This window comes from Rhincodon typus, chromosome 36 (genome assembly GCF_021869965.1).
Source record: "Rhincodon typus isolate 14 chromosome 36, sRhiTyp1.1, whole genome shotgun sequence".
Lineage (NCBI taxonomy): Eukaryota > Metazoa > Chordata > Chondrichthyes > Orectolobiformes > Rhincodontidae > Rhincodon > Rhincodon typus.
The window spans coordinates 838,428-865,928 of NC_063367.1; the positions used below are offsets into that span (position 1 = coordinate 838,428).

General features: G+C 42.8%; 1 protein-coding gene across 1 annotated transcript in view; it reads left to right on the plus strand.

Moving 5' to 3' along the window:
* Positions 1–27,501, plus strand: part of ca12 (carbonic anhydrase XII) — a 47,857-nt gene that overhangs the window by 13,832 nt on the left and 6,524 nt on the right. The window contains exons 5-8 of the mRNA XM_048617251.1: positions 4,668–4,763; positions 4,854–4,917; positions 9,243–9,400; positions 18,552–18,678. Coding sequence (XP_048473208.1) covers positions 4,668–4,763; positions 4,854–4,917; positions 9,243–9,400; positions 18,552–18,678 — 445 coding nt within the window. The remainder of the gene's footprint in view (positions 1–4,667; positions 4,764–4,853; positions 4,918–9,242; positions 9,401–18,551; positions 18,679–27,501) is intronic.

Sequence of the window (27,501 nt, forward strand, 5' to 3'; positions counted from 1 at the left end):
GGCCTAACAGGAAAGGCAAATGAACTCAGCACATGGTTGGGAATGTGGGACTGCGATATAGCAAATTACAGAAATGTGGCTCAGGGATGGACAGGACTAGCAGCTTAATGTCCCAGGGTATAGATGCTATAGGAAGGATAGAAGGAGGGGCAAGAGAGGAGGGGAAGTAGTGTTTTTGATTATGGATAACATTATGGCTGTACGTAGGGAGGATATTCCTGGGAGTATGTCCAAGGAAGCTTATTTGGGTGGAACTGAGAAATAAGAAAGGGATGATCATCTTATTGGGATTGTACTATATTACCTCCCCCCACCAATAGTCAGCGGGAAATTGAGAAATAAATTTGTAAGGAGATCTCAGTTATCTGTATGAATAATAGGGTAGTAATGGTAGGGAATTTTAACTTTCCAAACATAGACTGGGACTACCATAGCGTTAAGGGCTCGGATGGAGAGGAATTTGTTAAGTATGTACAATAAGGTTTTCTGATTCAGTATATGAATGCACCCACTAGAGAAGGTGTAAAACTTGACCTACTCTTGGGAAATAAGGCAGAGCAGGTGACTGAGGTGTCAGTGGGGGAGCACTTTGGGGCCAGTGACCATAATTCTGTTAGTTTTAAAATAGTAATGGAAAATGATAGATCGGGTTTAAAAGTTAAAGTTCTTAATTGGAGGAAGGCCAATTTTGACGGTATTTGGCAAGAAATTTCAAAAGTTGATTGGGTGTTTGCAGGTAAAGGGACAGCTGGAAAACGAGAAGCCTTCAAAAATGAGATAACCAGAGTCCAAGGACAGTGTGTTTTTGAGGTTTTAGTCAAGAAAAATAAGCAAGCATATGTCATGCATAGACAGCAGAGATGAAGTACAAAGGCAGTAGCAGAATACTTGAGGGAAATCAGGAGGGCAGAGGAGGTGGTGCTGGATGTCTTAAAAACGCATAAAGGTGGGGAAATAGATAGCGACATTTTGAAAAATGTTCATAAAGAGGAGGAGATGCTGTATGTTTTAAAATGCATACAGGTGGATAAAAGCCTGGGACCTGATCAGGTGTACCCTAGAACTCTGTGGGAATCTAGGGAAATGATTGCTGGGCCCCTTGCTGAGATACCTGTATCATTGATAGCCACAGGTGAGGTGCCAGACGACTGGAGGTTGACTGGTGCCAGTATTTAAGAAAAGTGGTAAGGAAAAGCCAGGGGACTATAGACCAGTGAGCCTGACATCAGTGGTGGGCCAGTTGTTGGAGGGAATCCTGAAGGGACGGAATTTACATGTATTTGGAAAGGCAATGACAGATTAGGGATAGTCAACGTGGCTTTGTGTGAGGGTAATTGTGTCTTATTAACTTGATTAAGAGGATTGATGAGGGCACAGCAGTGGACGTGGTCTACATGGACTTTAGTAAGGTGTTCAACAAGGTTCCTCATGATAGCCTGGTTAGCAAGGTTAGATCACATGGGATACTGGGAGAACTAGCCATTTGGATACTGAACTGGCTGGGAGGTGAAAGTAGAGGGTGGTGGTGGAGGGTTGCTTTACAGACTGGAGGCCTGTGACCAGTGGTGTGCCACAAGGATCGGTGCTGGGGGGTCCACTACTTTTCATCATTTATATAAATGATTTGGATGTGAACATAGGAGGTATAGTTAGTAGGTTTGCAGATGACACCAAAATTGGAGGTATAGTGGACAGTGAGGAAGAGTACCTCAGAGTACAAAGGGATCTTGATTAGATGGGCCAATGGGCTGAGGAGTGGCAGATGGAGTTTAATTTAGATAAATGTGAGGCACTGCATTTTGGAAAGGCAAATCAGGGCAGGAATTATACGCTTATTGGTAAGGTCCTTGGGAGTGTTGCTGAACAAAGAGACATTGGAGTGCAGGTTCATAGTTCCTTGAAAGTGGAGTCGCAAGTAGACACGATAGTGGAGAAGGTGTTTGGTATGCTTGCCTTTATTGGACAGTGCATTGAGTATAGGAGTTGGAGGTCGTGTTGTGGCTGTACAGTACATTAGTTAGACCGCTTTTGGAATACTGTGTGCAATTTTGGTCACCCTGCTATGGGAAGGATGTTGTGAAAGTTGAAACGGTTCAGAAAAGAATTACAAGGATTTTGCCAGGGTTGGCGGGTTTAAGCTATAGGATGAGGCTATAGAGGTTTTAGAGGCTTATAAAATCATGAGGGGCATGCATATGGTAAATAGACAGGTGGGGGAGTCAAAAACTAGAGGGGCATAGGTTTAAGGTGCAAGGGAAAAGATTTAAAAGGGACCTAAGGGGTGTCTTTTTCACGCAGAGGATGGTGCGTGTATGGAATGAGCTGCCAGAGGAATTGGCAGAGGCTGGTACATCTTAAAATGCATAGAGGTGGATAAATGTACCCTAGAACTCCGTGGGAAGCTAGGGAAGGGATTGCGGGGCCCCTTGCTGAGATATTTTGTGTCATCAATAGCCACAGGTGATGTGCCAGAAGTCTGGAGGATGGCTAACATGGTACACTAATTAAGAAAGGTGGTAAAGAAAAGCCAAGGGACTATAGACCAATGGGTACACGAATAGGATGGGTTTAGAGGGATATGGGTCAAATGCTGGCAAATGGGACTAGATTAATTTAGGGTATCTGGTCGGCATGGATGAGTTGGACCGAACGTTCAGTTTCCGTGCTGTACATCCCTATGGCTCTGAGTCCTTTACAAAATGCACCTCACATTTATCTAAATTAAACTCCATCTGCCGTTCATTGGCCCATCTGATCAAGGTCCCGTCGTACTCTGAGGTAACCTTCTTCACTGTCCACTGCACTTCCAATTTTGGTGTCATCAGTAAAGTACTAACCATACCTCCTACGTTCACATCCAAATCATTCACATAAATGATGAAAAGCAGTGGACTCAGCACCAATCCTTGTGGTGCACCGCTGGTCTCAGGCCTCCAGTCTGAAAAGCAATCCTCCAACACCACCCTCTGTCTTTACCTTTGAGCAAGTTGTTTCTCTTGCATTGCATTTGCTATTTTAAAGCTGTCCCCTTTCAATTTCAATCCAATTACTAGTGGGCACAATTTCTCCTTATCTGCTCTGTTCAGAGCTCTCTTGATTTTGAAAATCTCTATCAGATATCCTCTCGGCCTTCTCTCTAAGGAGAACAGTCCCAACCTCTCCAATCTATCCTTTTAACTGAAGGTTCTCATATTTTAGTAGTAATGCTTACTCAGTCCTCCTGATGAGTTTATTCCTTGCTGGGATGCACTTCCACAGGTATTAGCATTTTGTCCAAATGCCTGCTAATTCTTGGTTGGCAGATTACTCAAATGGGGGTAGTATGGATCCCAATTCTGCATTGGTGATCAAGGAGGAGTGGAGGATATGGCTAGCATTTCACTCTCTAACCTCTCACTAACTGTGTTCAGCTTCCTCTGTGCTTTTCCCCTGCCTTCTCTGTAACCTGTTCCAACCCTGTTATGCTCTTCTCTCATCTGTCATTGGTGGCTGTGCCCTCAGCTGCCTGGGCCTTTGGCTCTGAAATTCCTCCACTCTACGCCTCACTCTTATGAACGCTTCCTTAAGACCTGCCTCATTGGCTGAGGGTTTGTTCATCTGTCCCAACATCTCATCAAATGGCTAGGCAGCGACTTACATCCAGTCACAATCCTGGAAGGTACCTTGGGCTATCTTGCGTTAAGGGTGGAGACTTTCATGAAGATTCTTAAGAAATTGCCCATAGTGTCCAGGGATGTGCAGGCTTAATAGGTTAGCCACGGGAAATGCAAGGTTACAGAGATAGGATAGGGGAGTGGATCAATGTGGGATGCTCTTCGGAGGGTCTGTGTGGACTCAACGGGCCAAATGGCCTGTTTCCGCACTGTGTGGATTCTATGTCTGTGACATGGTTTGCAGCACTTTACAATCAAGTTTTGAGACTGTGATGGTTGCTCAACAGTGGTCCAGATGCAAGAATTAGGTATGAGGTCTGTGCAAAAGAATGAATGTCTTATGTACAGAATAACTCAGAGCAGATGTGGTGATTATTATGTGTGTGACACTGCAGAGCATGAGGTAGAAGACAAAATGCAGTATCACAAATTCAAGTGCTTCTGAGGTCAGTGGTTGGCCTACTTTTGTCTTCAGTGCCTACAGATCGTTTGGATTCTAGAACAATCCCAAAACTTTTGGAAAGTTCACAAATCATGGCAAGACTTTAGGAAGGTAGATACATGGTTTCAAATATGGAATTTGAAAATGATAGTTCTGAGCAGGACTTGTAAAACTGGGGTATTTCTCTTAGCAGAGAAAGCCATGAGGAGAATGATTTGAGGATTTTGAAAGGGTGAATCGGGCCCTGGCTGGAATTTGAAATGCGTACTAAGAGAACAAAGATCAGCGTTAGGGTCAGAGAAGTTTCTTCGCGCAGTGTTTTATCTTGAGATGTACATTGCCAACAGCCAGAGCAAACTCCTTCAGAGATTGAAGGCCTGTAGTATATGAGATAGTGTTATAATTTGGAAAAACTAAATTAAATCTGACCTGTTGGCTGACTATTGTTCTAAGGAAATACATTTTCAACAGGAATGTGTTAGAAGTTTTATGGAGCTCAATGCATGTAAGTAGACAAATAAGATTATCAAAAAAAAGTACAATGACCTTTCACCTCTACTTTATCAATTTAGTTACATATTGTCCACTATAACTCTGAGAAGTACAATGATATTTCCATAGCACAAGACAAGGTCGATGGACTGGCTGTTCTGGGAATTCTAATTGAGGTACTTACTTGAAGCACTCAAAATATTCATTCATAAGTTAGACCTGTAATGATGACAGCTCTCCAAATGAACATCTTTTCTCTGGTTCAGGTTGGATCCTTCAATGCTGCTTATGAACAGATATTTTCTCATTTAACAGAAATCCAGTTTAAAGGTAAGAAGGATTAAGATCCGATAAGCTGGAATCTCGTACGATAATGCCTGGTTTACTTTTCACTGAGCAAAATAACATGAAGGTGCATACAATCTTGAAGATGGCCAGAATGTTCACCAGACTGATTCCTGGAATGGCAGGTCTGCCAAATAAGGAGAGATTGGGTCTGCTGGTTTAGAAAAATGAGAGGGAATCTGATCAAAATTTGAGGACTTCTGACAGAACTGCGTAGGTTGGATGCAGGGGTGACGTTTTCTCTGAATGTCCAGAATAAAAGGCCACAGCCTTAGGACATGTAGAAAGCTATTTCAGATTGAGCTGAGAAATGTCTTCACTGAGGTGGGTGAACTGTACCACTAAGATTGTGGTGGACAAGTCATTGCATGTGTTTATGAAAGAAATAGATTTGTGGAGGTTAAAGGTGTCAGGTATAGGGAGAGAGTGGGAGTATGGTATTGAGGTAGAGGATCAACCATGATCATGATGAATGACAGAGTGAGCATGATGGGCAGAATGGCCACACCTCCTATTTTCTGTTTCTGTATTTTCCAAGATAAGTTACAAAGACAAACGAGGCACCAAACAGGAGTTTGGGAGCTGGCAGAAAAACGGGTGAAGAGAAGAATTTTGAGGATGAGTTTGGTGTGGAATTCCTGAAAGCAAGGATATGGTGAGGAAAAGCAAGTTTACTTGTTACAAAGTGTAGGATTGGAAAAATGGAGAGTGAGATGGTATTTAGACCTAGAGAATGTCATTGAGCAAGTTAGCTGAGATCATGAAGTGGTTGACTCTATAGGTGAAGCATTTGAAATCAATCTGCTGAGAAATGGGAATAAATGGTGAGCAGGTTGTGGAGAATATGGTTGGTACAAGCTGGTGTTTGGAAAGAAGTGAGGGAAAGGGCCAGAGCATTCCAAGGTGGGTTTTTAAAGAGGAGGTGGATGATAACAAGAAGTAGGTAATGCCAATTATCTGAAAACATGCAAAGTTCAATATTTCATCTGACATCACCCAACTCTCCCTCTGCAGCAGTTTCCTCAACCACTTTGCTGTTTGTCACACTGCTTGTCTAAATCCAATATGGATGAACCAAATTTCTCCAATTATGCTTTGGCAAGAGCAAAATATGCCTCTTCATCCCCCATTGCAGACTCCTTTCCTGAGCCACTGAGTCCTTCCCCCTCCTTTGGCCACTGACTGGACTATTCAAAACTTCATCATTCAATGGACTCGGAGCTTCATTGTCAATTCAAGAATCTTCTGCATCATTGCAACTGGTTACTTACAATATTGTTCGCTTGCTCCCGACCAGCAACATCCCATCTGTTCCTGAAATTACCTCTCCATACTTTTTGACCAATGCAGTGTTCTTCCAGCTGGTATCCCACATGCATTCTCTGGGCATCAAGAACTGTGCTATCTTTGTCTTCACTGGTACCAAGTGCAGTTATCTCATTACTAACTGCACTCGCTAAGTTATATTAGTCCACAATGCTTGAATTTTAAACATTTATCGTTTCACGTTCAAACCTCTGTCTATTTCTGCAACCTTCTCCAGTCCTGGTAGCCCTTCAACTCTGAGCTCTTGTCTATCTCCACCCCTGCCCACATTCCACACACCTCCCCCCCCCCCCCCCCCAGACCCCCACCCTCAATAATTCAGTTCAATAGTGAAAAAATTCTGCACTGTTGGAGGTGCCAGCTTTCAAATGGAACCGTGGCATTGCCTGCCATCTCGGGTGAGGATCAGAGATCCTGCGATACTATTCTGCAGAATGAGAAGGGGAGTTCTCCCTGGTGTCCACTAACATCACAAACATTGTTTTGTAGTTATCTCATTCCTCTCTGTGGGAGCTTGCTGTGATCAAGTTGCCTGCCATATTTTTCTGCTGCTAAATTATGTTATGGTCAAGTTAGAGATCAGTAATTTTTTGTTAAAAATTTGACCCAGTTTTCATTTCCAAGATACTTACTGCTGAAATAAATCTACAAGATATGTATAGATTTTGGGTGTTTAGAGTAGGTGGTAAATATGAGTGAACAGAGAAACTGATCAAGCACTGATCACTCACTAAAGACTGACTGCTCACTAAAGAGCAAATACAGTTAAGACAGAGCCACCAGATTTCCCAGCAACCCATCCAAACTTTAAGGACATTGTGGGTCACCAACTCTCATTAAAACGTTGACTGCTGTACAGGGGATTCCAATCCTTCACTTCCAAAGAGGCATGGAACTTTTTCAGAAACTATTTCATCATTGACCACCTCAATCACTGCTCATATCCTGGTAGTTCAGTCTCTTCCTCTGAGACTGCATTCCACTGAAGGCTGCTGCTCAGCTCCTATTCACAGACATAGTTCCAGCTCCTTCACAAATAACCAGCTTCACTAAGAAGGCACTATTCTGGTGTTTCTCTGAGCTCTCATATTTCTCAGCTTTGATAAGCAGATGTTGCTTGCAGGCTTCCTTCAGTCCAACTATCAGGTGTACAACCAATCAATGGCTCCCAGGGCTTCTTCTGAACTCTAGCTCCTTCCAACACTGAGCTGGTGACCTTCCAAAGCTCTCTTGGCTTTGTAGGGTTACTCCTAAACCTTGACTGACTGGAGCTAACAATATCTCCTCTGCTGCCTGGAGATGGCAAGAACTACATTCACTGGAGGCAGAGACAACACAGTGTGAAGCTGGAGGAACATAGCAGGCCAGGCAGCATCAAAGGAGCAGGAAAGTTGACATTTCAGGTCGGGACACTTCTTCAGAAATGAGGGTGGGGGTGGGGAGAGCTGGGAACTAAATTGAGGGAGATGGGATGGAGCTGGGGAAAGATAGGTGGGATGGTGATAGGTGGACGTAAATAGGGAGTGGTGGGGATTGGTCAGTGTGATGGTTGGGGTGGTTGGTGAGAGAGAAGATGAGCAGGTTGTGTCAGGTAAAGGATGGGTGGAGCTGGGAAATGTAGGTGGGGTGGTGACAGGTGGATGCGGGTATGGGGTAGTGGAGATTGGTTGGTGGAAACGGTAACCTCTTCCAAGGATGCCCACCTTGAAGATGTTATCCTCCTCCCTCTGGAAAGACCTCAGTGGATCTCTATCCCACTGCAATCCACTGGTAATCTCCTGGTGGAACATCTGCTCTCTGTATGCGATAATCAACAACACTTTCTGGTTGCCAACCATTTTAACATCCCCTCCCACTCCCTTGATGACACGTCCATCCTGTACCTCCTCCAGTGCCACAATGACACCACACGCAAACTGGAGAAGCAACACCTCATATTCCACCTCAGGAGCCTACAGCCTGATGGCCTTAACATAGAATTCACCTGTTTTAAAATCTCCCCACCTCCAGGCTCATCCCATGTCCAACCCTCCCTCTCATCCCTGCCTCCTTGACCTGACACAACCTGTCCATCTTCTCTCCTAGCTATCGGCCCCATCCATCCTACTGACCAATCCCCAGCACTCCCTACCTGCGCTCACCTATCACCATCCCACCTACCTTCCCAGTCCTACCTCTCCCCCTCACTATTTATTTCCCCAGCTCCTTTCCCCCTCCCCATTTCTGAAGAAGGGTCCCGACCCAAAACATGAACTTTCCTGTTGCTCTGATGCTGCCTGGCCTGCTGTGTTCCTCCAACTCCACGCTGTGTTGCCTCTACTGCCCGGAGTCTCTTTTCCCCCTGTTTCTAAGTATCCAGTGGAGGAGCAGCTCGACAGTAGTGACCTTCTGTTTTGACCAACTCTGACTAACTCTCCTAGGTCCTGTGGTCTTGGTCTTGTTATCACATCTGTCTCCCCACACAGGCATATTTACTGTCATTAAAATGTCTGGGTTCTACAGCTATGAAAAAATGACTTGAATAAAGAATGTGTCGTCCATGCTGCTTGTGTTCCTGTACTTTGAGGGTTAGGTTCTGGGAATTGGAGCTCTCAACCTCATGACAATGCCAAAACACTCAGTGTAGCCTTCCCAAAAAGGGAATTTGTATTTCTTTACATAATGATTACATCTGATTTTGTGTGAAGAGCTTTGGGACAATGTGAAAATGTGAAAGATGCTGCAGAAATGTATTGATTTCTCCTATTTATTTCAGCATTTCAGTCGAGATTTGAACATGATGTACCATGGTTAATCATTTTGTTGCTGTTTCTGAGGTATCGCAGCTCTGGGTTTCTAATGCTTTACTGTGGGAGTGGGACCTGTCAGGGTTCCTCTCAGTGCCTGGTGTTGTAGTCTGTTAAAGCACTTTCCAAAAAGGCATGATCCATGTGTAGTATTTACTAGCCAGCAGTCTCTGAGCGGGTTTCACTGTATTTTTACAGGTAAAGAGATCAAGATCCCTGGTTTTAATATTAATGATCTTCTCCCTCGGGAACTGGATGAATACTTTCGTTATAATGGATCCTTGACCACCCCTCCATGTTACCCCAGTGTGATGTGGACAGTTTTCAGGAAACCTGTGCAAATTTCTAGCGAGCAGGTAGGTACAAAGAACTTCCGTGAAACAAGGGAATCTGTTTTTTCCATCATGTTTGTATTTGTTCCACTTATCTCTTGCACCTCCAATATGAGAGTTCACTTGCGCAGGCCAGTTCTTGTACCCTTCTTTCCTGAGCTTGCCCAGGAAGTAACCAATGCCAGCATGTGAGCAACAGGTTAATGTAACAGCAATGATACCAACTGGTCTTGCCCCTCATCCCACCATCAAAGCCTGTTCCCTAGAGTCAGACCAAACCCTTGTATCTATAAGAATGAACCCTCTGATTACTTCTGATGGATTTTGTAATCTAAAATACATAGAAAATAAGGGCAGCAGTAGGCCACCTCCACGCTTCAAGCCTGCTACACCATCCAATATGATGACTGTTCATCCAACTCAATGCCTGTTTCCACTTTCTCCCCCTTGCCATTTTATCCCTTTATCCCTGAGAACTGTATCTCACTCCTATTGAAAACACTTAATGTTTTGGCCTCAACTGCTTTCTGTGGCAGAAAATTCCACAGAGTCACTACCCTCTGCATGAAGAAATGTCTCCTCGTCTCAATCCCAAAATGACCTACCCCATACCCTTAGCCTGTGACCCCTTGTCCTGGGTATTTGGTCATCGGGAACGTTTTTCCTGTGGCTGCCCTGCCTATTCCTGTTTGAATTTCATAGGTTTCCCTGAGATGCCCCTGATTCCTCTAAACTCCAGTGAATATAGTCCTAACCGATCTGGTCTCTCTTTATGACGCCATCTGTTAGGCCTGCCGTCCCAGGAATCAATCTGGTAGATCCATAGCCAGAACATTCATCCTCAGGTAAGGAGATCAAACACAGTACTCCAGGTATGGTCTCACCAAGGCCCCTGTACAATTGCAGCAGGGTATCCCTAGTCTTATACTTGAATCCTCTCACTATCTTCTCAGGTGGCACAGTAGTTGTGGACCCAGGTTCGATTCCAGCCTTGGGCAACTGTCAGTATAGAATTTATACTTTCTCCCCGTGTTTGCGTGGATTTCCTCTAGGTGCTCCGGTTTCATCCAAAGTCCAAAGATGTTCAGGTAATGTGGATTAACCATGCTAAATTGCCTCGTAGTGTCCAGGGATGTGCTGGCTAGCTGGATTAGCTAGATAAAATCCCATGTGCGGTTTATTGGAGGGGGACTGGGTGGGGGGAAGTTTGGGTGGGATGCACTTTGGAGGGTCAGTGAAACTCAATGAGCTGAATGGCCTCTTTGAAGAGTCCGTCTTGGGATTCTATGAACGCCGTCATAACATCAGCTTCCTTTGGCACCTGCGTGCTTACTTTTATCAACTGTTGTACAAGGAAACCCGGTCTCATTGTACTTTTCCCTGTATCAATTAATTGATTTGATTGATTTGGTTTATTATCATGTGCACCTAAGTACAGCAAAAAGTTTAGCTTGCAAGCAGTACAGGCAAATCATAGCAAACAAGGACATAGAGATCATAGAGTGCTTGTACAGAGTGAGGCATACAGGTTACACCACACAGGAGGTGTACGAGGCAAAATCAACATGAACAAGATCAACATTATTTGAAATTAGTGAGTTCATTCATCAGTCTAATAACAGCAGAGAAAAAGCTGTTCCTGAGCCTGTTGGTACATGTGTTCAAGCTTTTGTATCTTATGCCTGACGGAAGAGGATGTGGGAGAGCATCACCGGAGTGGGAGGAGTCATTGATGTTGGCAGCCTTTCCATGGCAACAGGAAGTGTAAATGGAGTCCATAGATGGAAGGTTGGCTTCCATGATGGCCTGGGCTGTGCACACAACCTTCTGTATTTCTTATGGTTCCAGGCAGACCAGTTGCCGTACTAAGCTGTTATGCACCCGGACAATGTGCTTTCATTGGTGCATTTGTAGAAGTTGGTGAGGGACCTTATGGACATGCCAAATTTCCTGAGCTGCCTGAGGAAGAAGAGATGTTGTGCCTTCTTGACTGTTGCATCTATGTGGAAATCCAGGACAGGTGGTCAGTTATCATCACTCCTTGAACTTAGTCCTCTTGACCTTCTCAACCTCCGTTCTGTTGGTGTAGATGGAGGTATGTTCCCGTCCTTTCTTTCTGAAGTCAGTGATCAATTCTTTTGTTTTGTTGATGTTGAAACAGAGATTGTTATTGTTGCACCATGACACCAACTCCTCTATCTCCTTCCTGTATTTTGACTCATTGTTGTTTGATATCTGTCCTACCATCGTGGTGTCATCAGCAAACCTATAGATAACATTCTTTTGGAATTTAGCTACACAGTCATGGGTGTAGGGGGAGAATAGTAGGGGGCTGAGAACACATCCTTGCAGGGCTCTAGTGTTGAGGATTATCATGGAGGAGGTGCAGTTGTCTATCTTTGCTGATTGCAATCTATAGGCCAGAAAGCTAAGGATCCAGTAGCAGAGCGTGGAGCCAAGACCTCGGTCTTGGAGTTTTGAGATCAGTCTGGAGGGGATAATGGTGTTGAAGGCCGAACTGTAGTCGATAAGTAGGTGTCCTTGTTGCCCAGATATTCCAGGAATGAGTGCAGGGCTAGGAAATGGCATCTGCTGTGGACCTGTTACCTTGGTAGGCAAATTGCAAGGGGTTGAGGCAGGCTGGGAGGCTCAAGTTGATGTGGGCCATGACCAGCGTCTCAAAGCACTTAATGATTATGAAGGTCAGAGCCACAGGCCCGTTGCATGTGCTTTCTTTGATACCAGGCTGATGGTGGTCTTCTTGAAGCAGGTGGGGACTTTGGCTTGTAGGAGGAAGAAGTTGAAGATGTCATAGAATACATCCGCCAGTTGATCCGCACAGGATCTGAGTGCATGGCCGGGGTCTCTGTCTGTACCTGTCGCTTTCATGGGTTGACCCTCAGGAAGACCGACCTGACGTCTGCAGCAGTGACAGAGGGAACAGGTGTGTCTGGGGCTATCTGGACAGGTGACACCACACCGCTGGCATTCTGCTTGACCTGAGCATAGAAAGCATGGAGTGCATCAGGGAGGGACGTGTTTTTGTCCTCTATCTTGCTTTGCTTCATTTTGTATCCCGTTACATTGTTTGGACATTGCCACAGGCAGCGGGAGTCTGCATGGTTGGTTTGGGCCTCTAACTTGGTCTGGTACTGCCTCTTGGCATCTCTGATGGCATTGTGAAGGTCATACCTGGATTTTCTGTACAGTTCTGGGATGTCCAACTTGAATGCTACACGCTTGGTCTTCAGTAGGCAGTGGATTTCCCGGTTTATCCAAGTTTCCCAGTTGGGGAATATCTGAATTGACTTCTTTGGCACGCAGTCCTCCACACATTTGCTAATGAAGTCCATGACTGTGGCAGCATACTCATCTAGGCCTCTCGCTGAGTACTTGAATACAGACCAGTCCACCAATTCCAAGCACATTCAGCCATTCAGATAATATGTCTTCCTGCTTTGGCTACCAAAGTGGATAATCTCACATTTATCCACATTATACTTCATTAGCCAAGCATTTGTCCATTCACTCAACTTGTCCAAATCACAATGAAACATCTCTGCATCCTCCTCAGTTCACTCTCCCAACTAGCTTTGTATCATCTGCAAATTTGGAGATATTGCATTTTGTTCCCTTCTCTAAAATCATTAATAAAGATTGTGACTAGCTGGGCTTCAAGCACTGATCCCTGCTGTAACCCACTAGTCACTGCATGCCACTTGGAAAAAACATGTATTCATTATTGTCTGCCAACCAGTTCTCTATCCATGTCATTACACTATCCCCAATCTCATTTGCTTCAGTTTTATATGCTAATCTTTTATGTGGGACCTCATTAAAAGCCTTCTGAAAGTCCAAGTAAACCACATCCACTGGCTCCCCCTTATCAACTGTACTAATTACATCTTCCAAAAAAAATTCCAGCCGATTTGTAAAGCATGATTTCTCTTTCATAAGTCCATACTGACTGTCCAATGCTGTTATTGTTGCCTAAATGGTTTGCTATTAAATATTCTAGAATCATAGAATCCCTACAGTACGGATAGAGGCCATTTGGCCCATTTGGGTCTGCACCAATCCACTGTACAGCATCCCATCCAGAACCCACCCCACCACCCATTAATCCACCTAGCCTCAACATCTTTCCACACCACAGGGCAATTTAGATACTCAATCCCCATAACCCGCACATCTTCAGATTGTGGAAGGAAACGGGAGCACCTGGTGGAAACCCACGCAAGACACTGGGACATTGTGCAAACTCCACGCAGACAGTCACCCAAGCTGGAACCAAACCTGGGTCCCTGATGCTGTGAAGCAACAGTGCTAACCATTTACAGGAGACCCTAGAATTTTCTCCACTACCAATGTTAGGCTAACTGCTCTAAATTCTCTGTTTTCTCTCTATCTCTTTTTTTAAAATAGTAGGCCACATTAGCTACCTCCGATCTATAGGAACTGGCCCAGAGTCTATAAAATCCAGGCTACAATATGATATTGATCAGCTGGTAAATTGGGCAGAGCAAGGGCAAATAGAATTCAATCTTGATAAGTGCAAGGTGATGCATTTTGCGTGGGTCTAATAAGGGAAGGATATACACAATGAATGGTGCCTAGGGAGAGCTGAGGAACAAAGGGACCTTGGTATGCAAGTCTGTTGATCCCTGAAGGTGTCAGCACAGGTAGACAGGGTTGTGCAGTAGGCATTTGGGATGTTTGCCTTCAATAGCCAGGATGTACAATATAGGAGCAAGGAAGTCTTGTCACAACTTTGTAAAATATTGGTTAGGCCACAGATGAAATACTATGTGCAGTTCTGATCACCACACAATCGGAAGGACATGATTGCACTAGAGAAGGTGCAGAGGAGATTCACCAGGCTGTTGCCTGGGATAGGAACTCTCAGTTATGAGACAAAACTGGATCGGTTTGTGTTTCCTGGACCAGAGGAGGCTGAGGGCGGTATCTGATTGAGAGGCATAGACAGGGTAGATTGTGAGAATCTTTAACCCATAGCAGACATGTCTAAGACTAGAGGCCTACGTTCAAAGTGAGGAGTAAGTGATTTAGAGAAGTCTGCGAAAAATGTTTTCACCCAGCAGGTGGTGGAAATATGGAACTTGCTGCCTGAAATGGTGGTGGAGGCAGATACTCTCACAATATTTAAGAAGCATTTAGACAAGCACTTAAAATGCCAGAGTTATGGATCAAATTCAGATAAATGAGATTGGTGTAATTTGGTGTTTGTTAGTCATCATATGTGGGCCGAAGGGACTGTTTCTATGCTGCATGGATCTATAAAAATGACCACCAATGCATCCACTATTTCCAGGGCCACTTCCTTACGCACTCTGGGATGTAGATTATTGTGTCTGGGGATTTATGTGCCTTCAATCCCATCAATTTCCCCAACATCATTTCCCTATTAATACTGATTTCCTTTGGTTCCTGTCTCCCTCTAGATGTTGTGCTCCCAATATTTTTAGGATGTTATTTGTGTCCTCCTTTGAGAAAGCAGAACCAAAATATGTACTTTATTGGTCTGCCGTCTCTTTTCACTCCATTATAAATTCCCCTGTTTCTGACTAAGGGACCTACATTTATCTTCACTAATCTTTTTCTCTTCACATACCTGCAGAAGCTTTTACAATTCATTTGTATGTTCCCTGGAAGCTTACTCCCATACTTCCTTTTGGCCCTCTTAATCTATCTCTTTGTTCTCCTTTGCTGAAATCTAAACTGCTGCCAACCCTCAGGTCTGCTGCTTTTTTGGCCAATTTGTATGCCCTTCCTTGGATCTAATACCATGCCTAATTTCCCTTGTTAGCCATGATTGTGCCATCTTTCCTTTGTTTTTGTTTTTGCGCCAGACAGGAATGAACAATTGTTGCAGCTCATTCAAACACTTACTAAATCTTCGCCATTTTTCATTGCATCATCCATTTAAGTAGCTTTCTCCAATTTATCATAGCCAATTCGCATCTCATATCATTGTAGTTTCCTCTATTTAGATTCAGAACCAACGATGTCACCCTCCATTTTAGTGAAGAATTCTTTTGTACTTTGATCACACTTCCCCAAGAGGCCTCGCGTTGCTAAGTTACCATTGTTCCTTTCTCACTGTGCAATTAATTAGTCTATGATGGCTGTTCTCTAGTTAGTTCCTCAACATATTAATCCAGAAAACCACCATGTGCACATACCACAAGTTCCTCCTCTACAGTATTGTTACTGATTTAAGTTGCCCAATCTATTGGAAATTAAAGTCACCCATAATTACAACTGTTCATTTGTTGCTTATGTCTCTAATTTCCTGTTTAATGCCTTCCCCATTACAGTTTGAGATCGGTGCAAAACTCCCACAATCATTTTCTGCCCACTGTTGTTTCAAAGTTCTACCCATATAGATTCTACTTCACCAGAGCTAATATTTTTCCTCACTATTTCATTATGTCTTCTTTAACCAGAAATGTTATTCCACCTCTTTTACTTTGTCTGTCCTTCCATAAAAATGAATACCCTAGGATATACTGACTCCATCCCTGATCATTCTGAAGCCATGTCTCCTTAAATCTCAACTATATCATGTTCACCTCATATTTATTTGTGTGACTAATTCATCCACTTTATTGCAAAATACTCTGATGACCTGTGTCTGATTTCCTGGGCTTGACCTTCACTGACAAGTTTCTTTCTTGAATCGGTGCATAAGCATGAATATTAAATGTTGAATAATTCCCTTGCACATTGACAGTTGTCATGTTCCACAAACTGGCTGGAGCTTGTATAAAGCAGCTCTCATCTGTTGTGCCAGTCTACATTATTTCCATAGTCACAGTGGTGTGCCACCCTCATGACCTCCCAGCAAGGAGATACCTTTGTGGTGAATGTGGAGTGGGGCAGATGCAGCTATTGTGCTGAATTTTGCTTGCCCAGCACTTTTCAAACCTGGGTGCTTGCTCCGAGTGTAAGATCACAGAATCTACCCAATAATCAAAGGCTAGAAAATTGCTCATCTCCAGCTAATGGGAATCTGGAATCATTCTATAGCAGAGCACAAGAATAGTGACTCAATTATCTCATTACACTCCTTTCTCTCTTCCCTGGGATCACTGTACAAAATGCTTCAATTATACAGTGTAAAGATCTTGAAATGTACCGACTTGAAGGAGATATCCAGGAATATGGGCAGGACTGGGATAAAGATCTGAAGAAGATAAAGATGGAAGATCTGAATGGCTTCCCCCTGTGCTATGCCACTCCGTGAAAGAATGTTTGTTGGAGTAATCTTTGTGTGATTATTGATAGTTTCTCTGCTGACTGCCCAGTGACCAGCATTAAATTATCCTATCAACAATTTCGTAATAATCGTTGTCTTTTCCTCTGGTCAATGGGTTTTGGGTCTCTGCTTCAATCAGTCACCCTGTGGAAATTCTGCACAAACCTTGTTGATGTGTAAATAGAGCACTTCAACAAAAATTTCATTCGCCAAATACAAAACCTTTTGAAGAATTTTTTGGTTTTAAAATATAGGTTTCATGCATGGGAGTTGCAACGTTATTCTTTCTCACCATGACAACACTGTACTTTGATAGCTTTGAGCCTGTCCAACCTCTCAGTCTCAGTCTTAGCACAGTGAGTGATCGTTCACAGCTCAAGGTGTGAACAAAGGCTGGTCCCATTCACTCGTGCAGAATGATCTTGACTAAGGATCTTTCATTTTTTCTCAGATAGCTGGATCTGAAAGCAATTTTAAAATTGATGTGTTATCATTTCCTGACAACGTTTCTGTAAAAATTCTAATAGAATCTTGTGTACATCATTATATGTTACTGTTTTTTTTATAACTAGTTGGAATTTGATTATTGGTTGGCAAGAGAACATCTTTTGAGGAAACCTGAGCACAGGCTGAATCTAACCAGAAATCAGCTAACCCTCATTTTTGTCAAGTTTCATTTCTTTCTGTGAGGCTAACCAAGTTTTCTCATGTGATTGTTCCAAACTTGCCTCATTAATTGGGTCTCATGGCCATGTGGCACTCTGCAGTGATGCCACCCTGATTCTCCTGCTTGCTGTTGTTGGAAGTGCTTGCAACTGCTGGCATCCCTGGTACAACGAGTGACCAGACCTCAAACTGGTGAGGGTGACGCTGGCTAGGCAGCATTTATTGCCCAGACAGCAGTTTAAAGTCAATCATATTGCTGTGGGTCAGGAGTCACATGTAGACCAGACCAGGTAAGGATGGCAGTTTCCTTCCTTAAATTAGTGAACCAGATGGGTTTTTCTTGACAATTGATTCATGGTCATCATTAGATTCTTAATTCCAAATATTTATTGAATTCAAATTTCACCATCTGCCGTGGCAGGATTCGAACCCGGGTCCCCTGTGTATCTAGATTAACAATCCAGCGATAATACCACTAGGCCATTGCCTCCCCGATCTTTCTGGCACCCCTTTGATCACAGCCTGACAACCTTTGAATGGCCTATTTATTCGTATTCTCTGCTTTTTGCCTGTTAACTAACCCTCAATGCATGATAGTATATTAACCACAATCGCATGCACGTTAGTTTTGTTGACTGACATCATGTATGGAACTTTATCAGAAGCCTTCTGAAAATCCACATACACAACATCCATTGGATACGCCTTATTAACTTTGCTAGTAACATCCTAAAAAAAGAACCCTATTCAGATTTGTGAAACTGATTGTCCTTTAATAAATCCACATTGACTCTATCCTATGACAAAATTATTTTTTTAAGTATCCAGCCATCATGTATTTCATATTAGGCTGTAGTACTTTCTGTACCGGTGACGTCAGGTTACTACTGACCGCTGTGCTTGGTACCTGGTTCCTTTAGATCCTGCAGTTTCAGATTACTGAATGAGTAGTAAGTAGGTCATCAGCAGTGTCACTCTGTTGGGCTCCAGATCATGCCTCCTCCTCCACCACCTTCCACCCTCATCCCAGGAAGATGAACCAAGCCATTAGGCAGAGAATAAATTTAAGTATTACTGACTTAGGAATGAGGCACATTGGCAGAGGTGGAGATAGGACTTTACCCTTGGTTCTTTTCATCTCTGGAATATTTAAATTGCCAGAAATGTGCCATAAGGATTCTTTCTTGGCTCAGCTCTTCAGTAACAGGAACTGTTTTAATCTGTCACCAGCTGTCAGAGTTACAAAAAGACTTATACTTCTCACGAATGGAAGAAGCCAATCAAACAGAAATGGTGAACAATTACAGACATGTTCAGGAGCTTTGGGAGCGGGAAGTGCTCATCTCATTCCACGAAGGTGAGTGCTGTAGTTCTGCACCTGGCCTGAGTCACCCAGCAGCCTGATTGGATTGTTTGTCATTTATATATATGATTTAGATAAGAATATAGAAAGCATAGTTAGTAAGTTTGCAGATGAAACCAAGATTGGTGGTATAGTGGACAGTGAAAGAAGGTTATCTAAGATTACAAAACGATCTTAATCCATTGGGTCAATGGGCAGAAGAATGGCAGAAGGAGTTTAATTTGGATAAAGGCGAGATATTACATTTTAGTAAAAACAGACAAAGGCAAGACTTTTATAGAATTAAGAGTAGGGCTTTGCATAGTGTTGTAGAACAGAGAGCCCTAGGTGTTCAGGTACACCATTCTTTGAAGGTTGCATCACATATAGACAGGGTGATTGGAAAGGCATTGGGACATTATGTTGAGGTTGTGCAAGGAGTTGGTGAGGCCTCTTCTGGAGTACTGCGGACAGTTCAGCCCTCACTGCTATAACAAGAATATTATTAAGATGAAGAGGGTTCAAAAGAGATTTATGAGGATATTGCCAGAAATAGAGGGTTTGAGTTCTAAGGAGAGGCTGGATAGGCTGGGACTTTTTTCACTGGAGCGTAGGAGTTTGAGAGGTGACCTTATAGAGGTTTATAAAATCATGAGGGGTATACATAAAGTGAATGGCAGTATCTTTTCCCTAGGGTGGCGGATTTCAAGGCTAGTGGAGTATATTTTTAAGATTAGAGGAGAAAGATTTAAAAAAGACATGGGTGACAATTTTTTTACACTGGTTCGTGTGTGGAATGAATTTCCAGAGGAAGTGGTGGATGTGGGTACAAGTTACAACGTTTAAAAGACCTTTAGATGAGTCCATAGACAGCAAATGTTTGGCGGCATATGGTCAAGCGCATGCAGGTGGGACTAGTTTTGTTTGAAATTATGGTCAGCATGGACTAGTTGGACTGAAGGGTCTGTTTCCATGCTGTATGACACCACGACTAAGTGGTGATTTAAATCTAAAAAATTACCACCAATTAAATTGTGAAAGCTGGAGTCACAGGTACAAACAAATATAGATAAAAGGGCAACTAACTGGGGCTTATTTTGACTTTGTACAGTAATGTAATCTGAACTGTATCAGGTATCTCCCCTGCTCATTAACTCCCAATGTTGCTCCTGCCAAATCAATAACTCTCAGAATGGACTTTGAGAAAATGGTGTAATTATTGGAATAGATATTGCAAAGGAGAGAATTGAGGATTATTCTAGATGGATGGCTCCATGTTTATTATGACCCCCCCGCCCCCTTGCAACCACCATCACCGCCACCATTCCAAATTTTCTAAGAGGAAATCTTTAAAGTTCTCAAAGACTCGTTTCACTACAGGAACGGAATCAGCTCTAACTGACGCAATTCCTGGCAGTTCACAGCAGCAGGAGGAGGGATTGAGAATTCCTCAGTGGATTGTAGTTGTGCAGTGCATTTTTTCGAAGAGTGCATATAGGAAACTTTGACATTTCACATTTTGGATTGTACCTGTGGTTTGATAGATATTGTCTTGCCTCAAAATCAGAGATGTGTAGTTTAAATTTCACTGTAGGGCCTTGAGAGTACAATATCAGCTGACAGTGCAGTCCCACCCTGACAGTGTGCCGGACTGTCGAAGATACTGTCTTTCAGGTAAGATGTTAAACCTGACTGTGCAGGAGGATGGGAAATGTCCCAGTGCAATTTAAAGAGAACTCTCTCAATATTCTGGTCAAGTTTCATTCCTAGACATCCACGTCATTACAGCAAGTTTGTTTTAACCATTGTTCTTGATAAACCACCAATAATTATGTACCTCAAATATCACGGTTTACTGTATAATTCTATCCAATTATTGTAGATTTTTAAAATTTATTTACCTCAACATAAATATGCTTTTTCAATCGAACGGCCACAAAAAATGTCAACACTTGATTTAATTTCGAGTCAGTTTCTCCTCAAATATCACAATCTCTGTGATGTCTGTGTGGTCAGTTGAGGGTGTGAGTGAGAAGGCTCTCTGCCGGTAACTTTATTTAAGGCAAAGTTGCCTTATTGTTTAAGTGATTTATGCCATAAATAGAGTATAACAGTGATGCATATGCCCCCTACTTGGTGTGTGTTTTTATGTGGATTATGTGGACCTCTTGGTTATCGGGAATACTGGATCAATTGGCATACTCCTGGTCTCATAGGTGCTTATTAATAAAAAGTTTACTGTATAAACATATTATCTGATTCTGATCACATTTGTCAGAGTTTGCTGTGTACAAATTGGCAGCTGTCTTTCCTACGTTGCAGCAGCAACTACACAAGAAAACAGTGCTTCCTTGGTATTAGGTGGGGCTGAGGGTTAGGGCTGTGTGCTAAATGCTTCCCCATCAATGCTCCCAGACATTAATCAGCATCTCGTAAACTGAATCAAGTCAATGTGATTATTATTCCAGTAACAGAGAATTTATCCATTGGCTTTGTAAGGCTAGCCTCTTGTGATGCGTTGGTGGTGACCCTGTCACTGGACCAGGAGACCTGGGTTCAAGTCTCAGCTGCTGAAGAGAGTAACATCTCTGAACAGTCTGATATAGAAAATAGTTGGACAGTGAGTCATGTATTATTTGGAAGAGGAAGATTGTGTACGTGAGGGAACAGCAGTGACAACTGATGCAAATTGCATACACGCATAGACAGGACTGAATTGGCTCACTTTCAAAAAAAGATTGTCAGGGCTCACAGTTCTTACACCCTGATGCAAAGCATGAAAATAACCCAACGTAGGAGCATGGACAAGGCCAAAATTTTCCCAAAATGATGGGAGGAGCTGGTTCCATGGCTGCATTCTACCTCTGGGCCATTTATGAGGGATCAGCAAAACTGTTGGGCTCATTTAAATCGTAATTCAGGGAAATTAAAGGACACCAGTGTGGTGCATTTTAAATCATGGGTTCATAAGAAATCGGAGCAAGGGTGGACCATTCAGTCCCTCCATCTTGCTCTAGCATTCGATAAAAGACCATGGCTGACCTGTTTGTGGTTGTTACGCCTCGTTCCTTCCTTTTTCCATAATCCTTGATTCTCCTGACAATCAAAAATCTGTTTAACTCGCCCTTGAAGATCACCCTGCCTCCACCGCTTTCTGGGCAGCAGCCGTTAAAGATTAATGACACCCTCAGAGTAGAAATTCCTCCTATTCCCCATCATAATGGGCAAGCCCTTATTTAAAACAGTGCCCAATAGGTTTAGGCTGTGTTTTAGAGGAAACATCTTCTCAAACTCTTACCCTGACAAAGCCAATCAGAATCTTTTTGTTTCAGTAAGTAATAAAGGTTTAAGACAGGGATGAGGAGGAAATTTTTCTCTGATGATCGTCAACATTTGGAACTCTTTTTTTTCCCAGACTGCAGTGTCATTGAATGTGTTGAAAGCTGGTTTAGACAGGTTTTTGATTGATGAGGGCCTAAGTGGGATAAGAGCAAAACTGGATCAGTCGTAATCTTATGGAATGGTAGGGCCAGCCCAAGGGGCAGACTGGGCTATTTCTATTCCTTGTTCTTATATTCCACCGTTTGCTGGACAGAGAACGTACCTCCATGACATTAAAGTGGATGCTCCTGCCAACATTCCATTGCCTGACTGTTTTTCCCATCTTCCCATTGGAGAAGGTTTGGAACCTGGAAACAATCCATACTTCAGTTTTCTGAGCTCAGAGTTCCAAAGGTCAGGGTTCTTTTCTTTGAATGTTGAGGTTATTTTTGAAATTATGATGCTATTGTACCATCAGAAAGGCAGTAACCAATTTTTTCACTGTAAGTCTCCGCAAACAGATGATGAGCAGCTAATCTGAGTTTGTGATAGTGGCTGCGCGTAAATATTATGCAGATCACCAGGAGAACATCCTTCTTTTCAAACCACTGGTGAAATCTTTAATGCAGGGGGCCTTGGTTTAATATTGCATCGCCTCCCGCAGTGTAGCACTCACTTTGTGCTGAGCATGTTGGGTGCATAAGGTTGCAGCTGGACTTGTAACCAAAACCTGAACGGGTTGATATAGAAAATAGTTGGACAGTGAGTCATGTATTATTTGGAAGAGGAAGATTGTGTACGTGAGGGAACAGCAGTGACAACTGATGCAAATTGCATACACGCATAGACAGGACTGAACTGGCTCACTTTCAAAAAAAGATTGTCAGGGCTCACAGGTCTTACACCCTGATGCAAAGCATGAAAATAACCCAACGTAGGAGCATGGACAAGGCCAAAATTTTCCCGAAATGATGGGAGGAGCTGGTTCCATGGCTGCATCCTACATCTGGGCCATTTATGAGGGATCAGCAAAACTGTTGGGCTCATTTAAATCGTAATTCAGGGAAATTAAAGGACACCAGTGTGGTGCATTTTAAATCATGGGCTCATAAGAAATCAGAGCAGGAGTGGACCATTCAGTCCCTCCATCTTGCTCTAGCATTCGATAAAAGACCATGGCTGACCTGTTTGTGGTTGTTACGCCTCGTTCCTTCCTTTTTCCATAATCCTTGATTCTCCTGACAATCAAAAATCTGTTTAACTCGCCCTTGAAGATCACCCTGCCTCCACCGCTTTCTGGGCAGCAAGCATTAAAGATTAATGACACCCTCAGAGTAGAAATTCTGCCTCTTCCCCATCTTAATGGGAGAGCCCTTATTTAAAACAGTGCCCAATAGGTTTAGGCTGAGTTTTTTTAATTCATTAACAGGATGAGAGCATCGCTTGCCAGGCAGTATTTATTGCCCATCCCTAATTGCCCAGATGGCAGTTCAGAGTCAACCACATTGCTGTGGGTCTGGAGTCACATGTAAGCCAGACCAGGTAAGGATGGCAGTTTCCTTCCCTAAAGGACATTCGTAAACCAGATGGGTTTTTCTGACAATTGACAATGGGTTCATGGTTATCATTAGATTCTTAATTCCAGATATTTATTGAATTAAAATTCCACCATATGCTGTGGCAGGATTCAAACCCACGTCCCCAGAACATTATCTGGGTCTCTGGAGTAACAGTCCAGCAATAATACCACTAGGCCATTGCCTCCCCAATAATAATTTAGAGGAAACATCTTCTCAAACTCTTACCCTGACAAAGCCACTCCGAATCTTTTTGTTTCGATAAGAAATAAAGGTTTAAGACAGGGATGAGGAGGAAATTTTTCTCTGATGATCGTCAATATTTGGAACTCTTTTTTTCACCAGAGTGCAGTGTCATTGAATATGTTGAAAGCTGGCTTAGACAGGTTTTTGATTGATAAGGGCCTAAGTGGGATAAGAGCAAAACTGGATCAGTCGTGATCTTATGGAATGGTAGGGCCAGCCCAAGGGGCCGACCGGGCTAATTGCTGGACAGAGAACGTACCTCCATGACATTAAAGTGGATGCTCCTGCCAACATTCCATTGCCTGACTGTTTATCCCATCTTTCACTTGGTGCAGGTTTGGAACCTGGAAACAATCCATACTTCAGTTTTCTGAGCTCAGAGGTCCAAAGGTCAGGGTTTTTTTCTTTGAGTGTTGAGGTTACTTTTGAAATTATGATACTGATGTACTGCTGTAACATATAATTTTCCATAAACTGATAAAAGGCAGTCAATCTGAATTTGTGATATTAGCTGCACATAAATATTATGCAGGTCACCAGGAGAGCCTCCTTCTTTTCAAACCAGTGGTGAAATCTTTGGTGCAGAGGGCTTGCTTTAATATCTCATCATCTTCCACAGTGTAGTTCTCACTTTGTGCTGAACATGTTGGGTACATAAGTCTTCAGCTGGACCAAAACCTTCTGACTCTGAGGTGAGAGTGCTTCTTATTGAGACATGGCTGCACGCGCAACCACAAACATTTCATCACAATTTTCCCCTTTAAAAGAGAAGTGATTTGAAACCTGGTGAGAGACTAGTCTTGCTGAGGAAACCTCTTTGCTATGATGAATTCATGTGGGAGAGGCTGATTACAGGGTGGGGAGACACTGGTGGAGTGGATGATTGTGGCTCATGTAAGTGGATCAGGTTATGGTTCAATTAAGAAACTGAATTCAGTGAATGTGGTAATTTTTGAGTTATAGAGTAGAGGAGTGAGCATGGAACCTATGGAATTGCCATAAGGACCAAAGCTGGTTCACTAGTGTCTCCAGGAAGAGGAGACTGTCTTATCCAAGCTATCATTGGCACTACTCCACTCTTGAGATTGTGGAATGAAGAATAAGTGCTGTTTCGTCAATATTAGTCACAACTCAGGAACAAATAAACCATTTGTAGTACAGAAATGTCGGATTACCACTGAGTAGAGCAGTTCACTACAATAATCCAGGAAATATAGTGGCTGATTACACAGGAAGGCTTTGTTGCATTAAGTAATGGGACCTATAAAAGTTTTTGAAGAACACTTAGTGATCTTACACAACCATGCCCAGTCTGTAAGGAAAACCCAACTTGGGCAAAAAATTCTATTAGTGTTTCCAGATTGGAAACAGGGGTCTGAGTAGTAGGATTTGGACAGGGGGTTGGTGTGTGTTGGGGGGAGAGGGGGGGTCAGGGGTTCGTGTGAGCATTTGAGTTTCAGTTGTTTTGTGTTATGTCTCCCCTTAAGTGTGTATATGTTCATACTATCATCACAGTCATATCATGCAACCTGTATGTATAAAGGTCTCAGACTCCATCTTAACTGGGTCTGAACTGAAGCATGACACATTTAGAGAAGGTGTCCTATGCTTTTTAATCAAATAGCTTAATATTCCTCCAGACACACAAATGGCTGTTACTATATGTGTGTGTCAGGAGTAAACATCTGTTTAACCTTTCAATGTCATGTTACCCACGTTAGTTCTTATCTTAGGGGAGCTAACATGAGCTTTGCTACCTCAATACAAATACCTGCTGGAGGCAAAGCCTACACAATTCTGGCACATTGAGTTGTATAGTTACCCAGAAGGTGGACTAGTGGTTTTTTCTACCTGACATTCCCTGAGTAACTATTCAAGTAAGTGTGTTGAAACTGTCTGGAATCTTCAACCCTAGACTGGGAGACTTGGAGAGATTTAGGGAGTTATCCATCCAGAAGATCATATGAAATAGGAACAGGAGTAGGCCATTCAATAAGATCACGGCTGATCCAATATTCCTTATGTCCACTTTTCTGTCCTTTCCCTGCAACTCTTGATTCCCCCACTGATTGAGAATCTATCTATCTCAGCCTTAAATATACACAAGGACTCTGCCCTCACTGCTCTCTGTGGCATGGAGTTCCAAAGACTCGTATTTCAGTCTTAAATTTGTGTCCCTTTATTCTGAGCCTATGTCCTCTGCTCCTAGATTCCCCCAGGAAGGGAAGCATCCTCTCAGTATTTACCCTGTCAAGCCCCTTTAAGAATCCTGTATGTTTCAATGAGATTACCTCTTATTCTTCTAAATTCTAGTGAGTAGAGTCCCAATCTGTTAAACTTTGCTCGTGAGACATCCGTCCATATCGGGATCATCCTAGTGAACCTTTTCTGAACTGCCTCCAATGAAATAATATCTTTCCTTAAAAAAGGGAACCAAAACTGCTCACCGTGTTCCAGATGTGGACTCACCAGCACCTTGTACAGTTGTAGTAAGACTTCCCTGCCCTTATACTCCAACCTCCTTGAAATAAGGGCCAACATTCCATTAGTCTGCTGCACCTGTGTGCTAGCTTTGTGTTTCATGTACAAGCACCCCTAAGTCTCTTTGTGTTGCAACTTTCAGCATTTCTCCATTTAAATAACACTTCTTTTCTTATCCCTTCCAAAATGAACAACTTCATATTTCCCCACATCATATTCCGTTTGCCAAACTTTTGCTCACTTACTTAACATGTCAACATCTCTTTGTAAACTATTTGTATCCTCTCACAACCTGCCTTTCCAACTTTTTTGTGTTGTCTGCAAATGTGGCTGCGGTACATTCACTTCCTTCCTCCAAGTCATTTAATATATATTGTAAACAGTTGCAGTCCCAGCACTAATCCCTGTGGAACCCCATTGGTTAGAGGTAAACAACGTGAAAAAGAATCCTGTATCGCTGTTTCCTGCCCATTAGCCAATTCTCTATTCATGCCAATATATTACCTCCAACACCATGGCTCTTATCTTATGATTTAACCTTTTGTAAGGTACCTTGAGGAACACCTCTGGAAGTCCAAATATAATACATCTACTGGTTCCACTCTGTTTGAGACTTCCTCAAAAATCTCTAATAAATCAGTCAGACATGATTTCCCTTTCATGAAGCCATGCTGACTCTGCTTGGTTAAATTATGATTATCCAAATGTGCAGCTATTACATTCTTAATAATTGATTCCAAAATTTTTCCAACATTAGTTGTTAGACTAATCAGCCTCTCCTTCCTTTTTGAATAGGCGTGTCACGTTGGCAAATTTCCAATCCTCTGGTACTTCCCCCAGAATCCAGGGATTTTTTGGAAAGTTACAGCCAATGCATCCACTAGATCTGTAGCTACTTTTTTTAGGATCTTCGGATGCAAACCATCAGAATCAGGGAGCTTATCTACCTTTAGCCCTATTAGTTTATCTAATAATATCATCAGAAGTTCAGACTTCCTGGACATTTCCCAGGGAGTCCTTGCATTGGAACTACCAGGGGGTCTCATAGTGTATCTTGGCAGTTATGTTCAGTATCTGACCATTCAGAAATTGGAAGTTCTGGGCCAAAGTGTTTAAGACCTCTCATGATAACATAAACTGTTTCAGTGATCCAGGCACCCAGTGAATGGCTAAATAAAAACCAAAAGAACTGTGGATGTTGTAAATCAGGAAC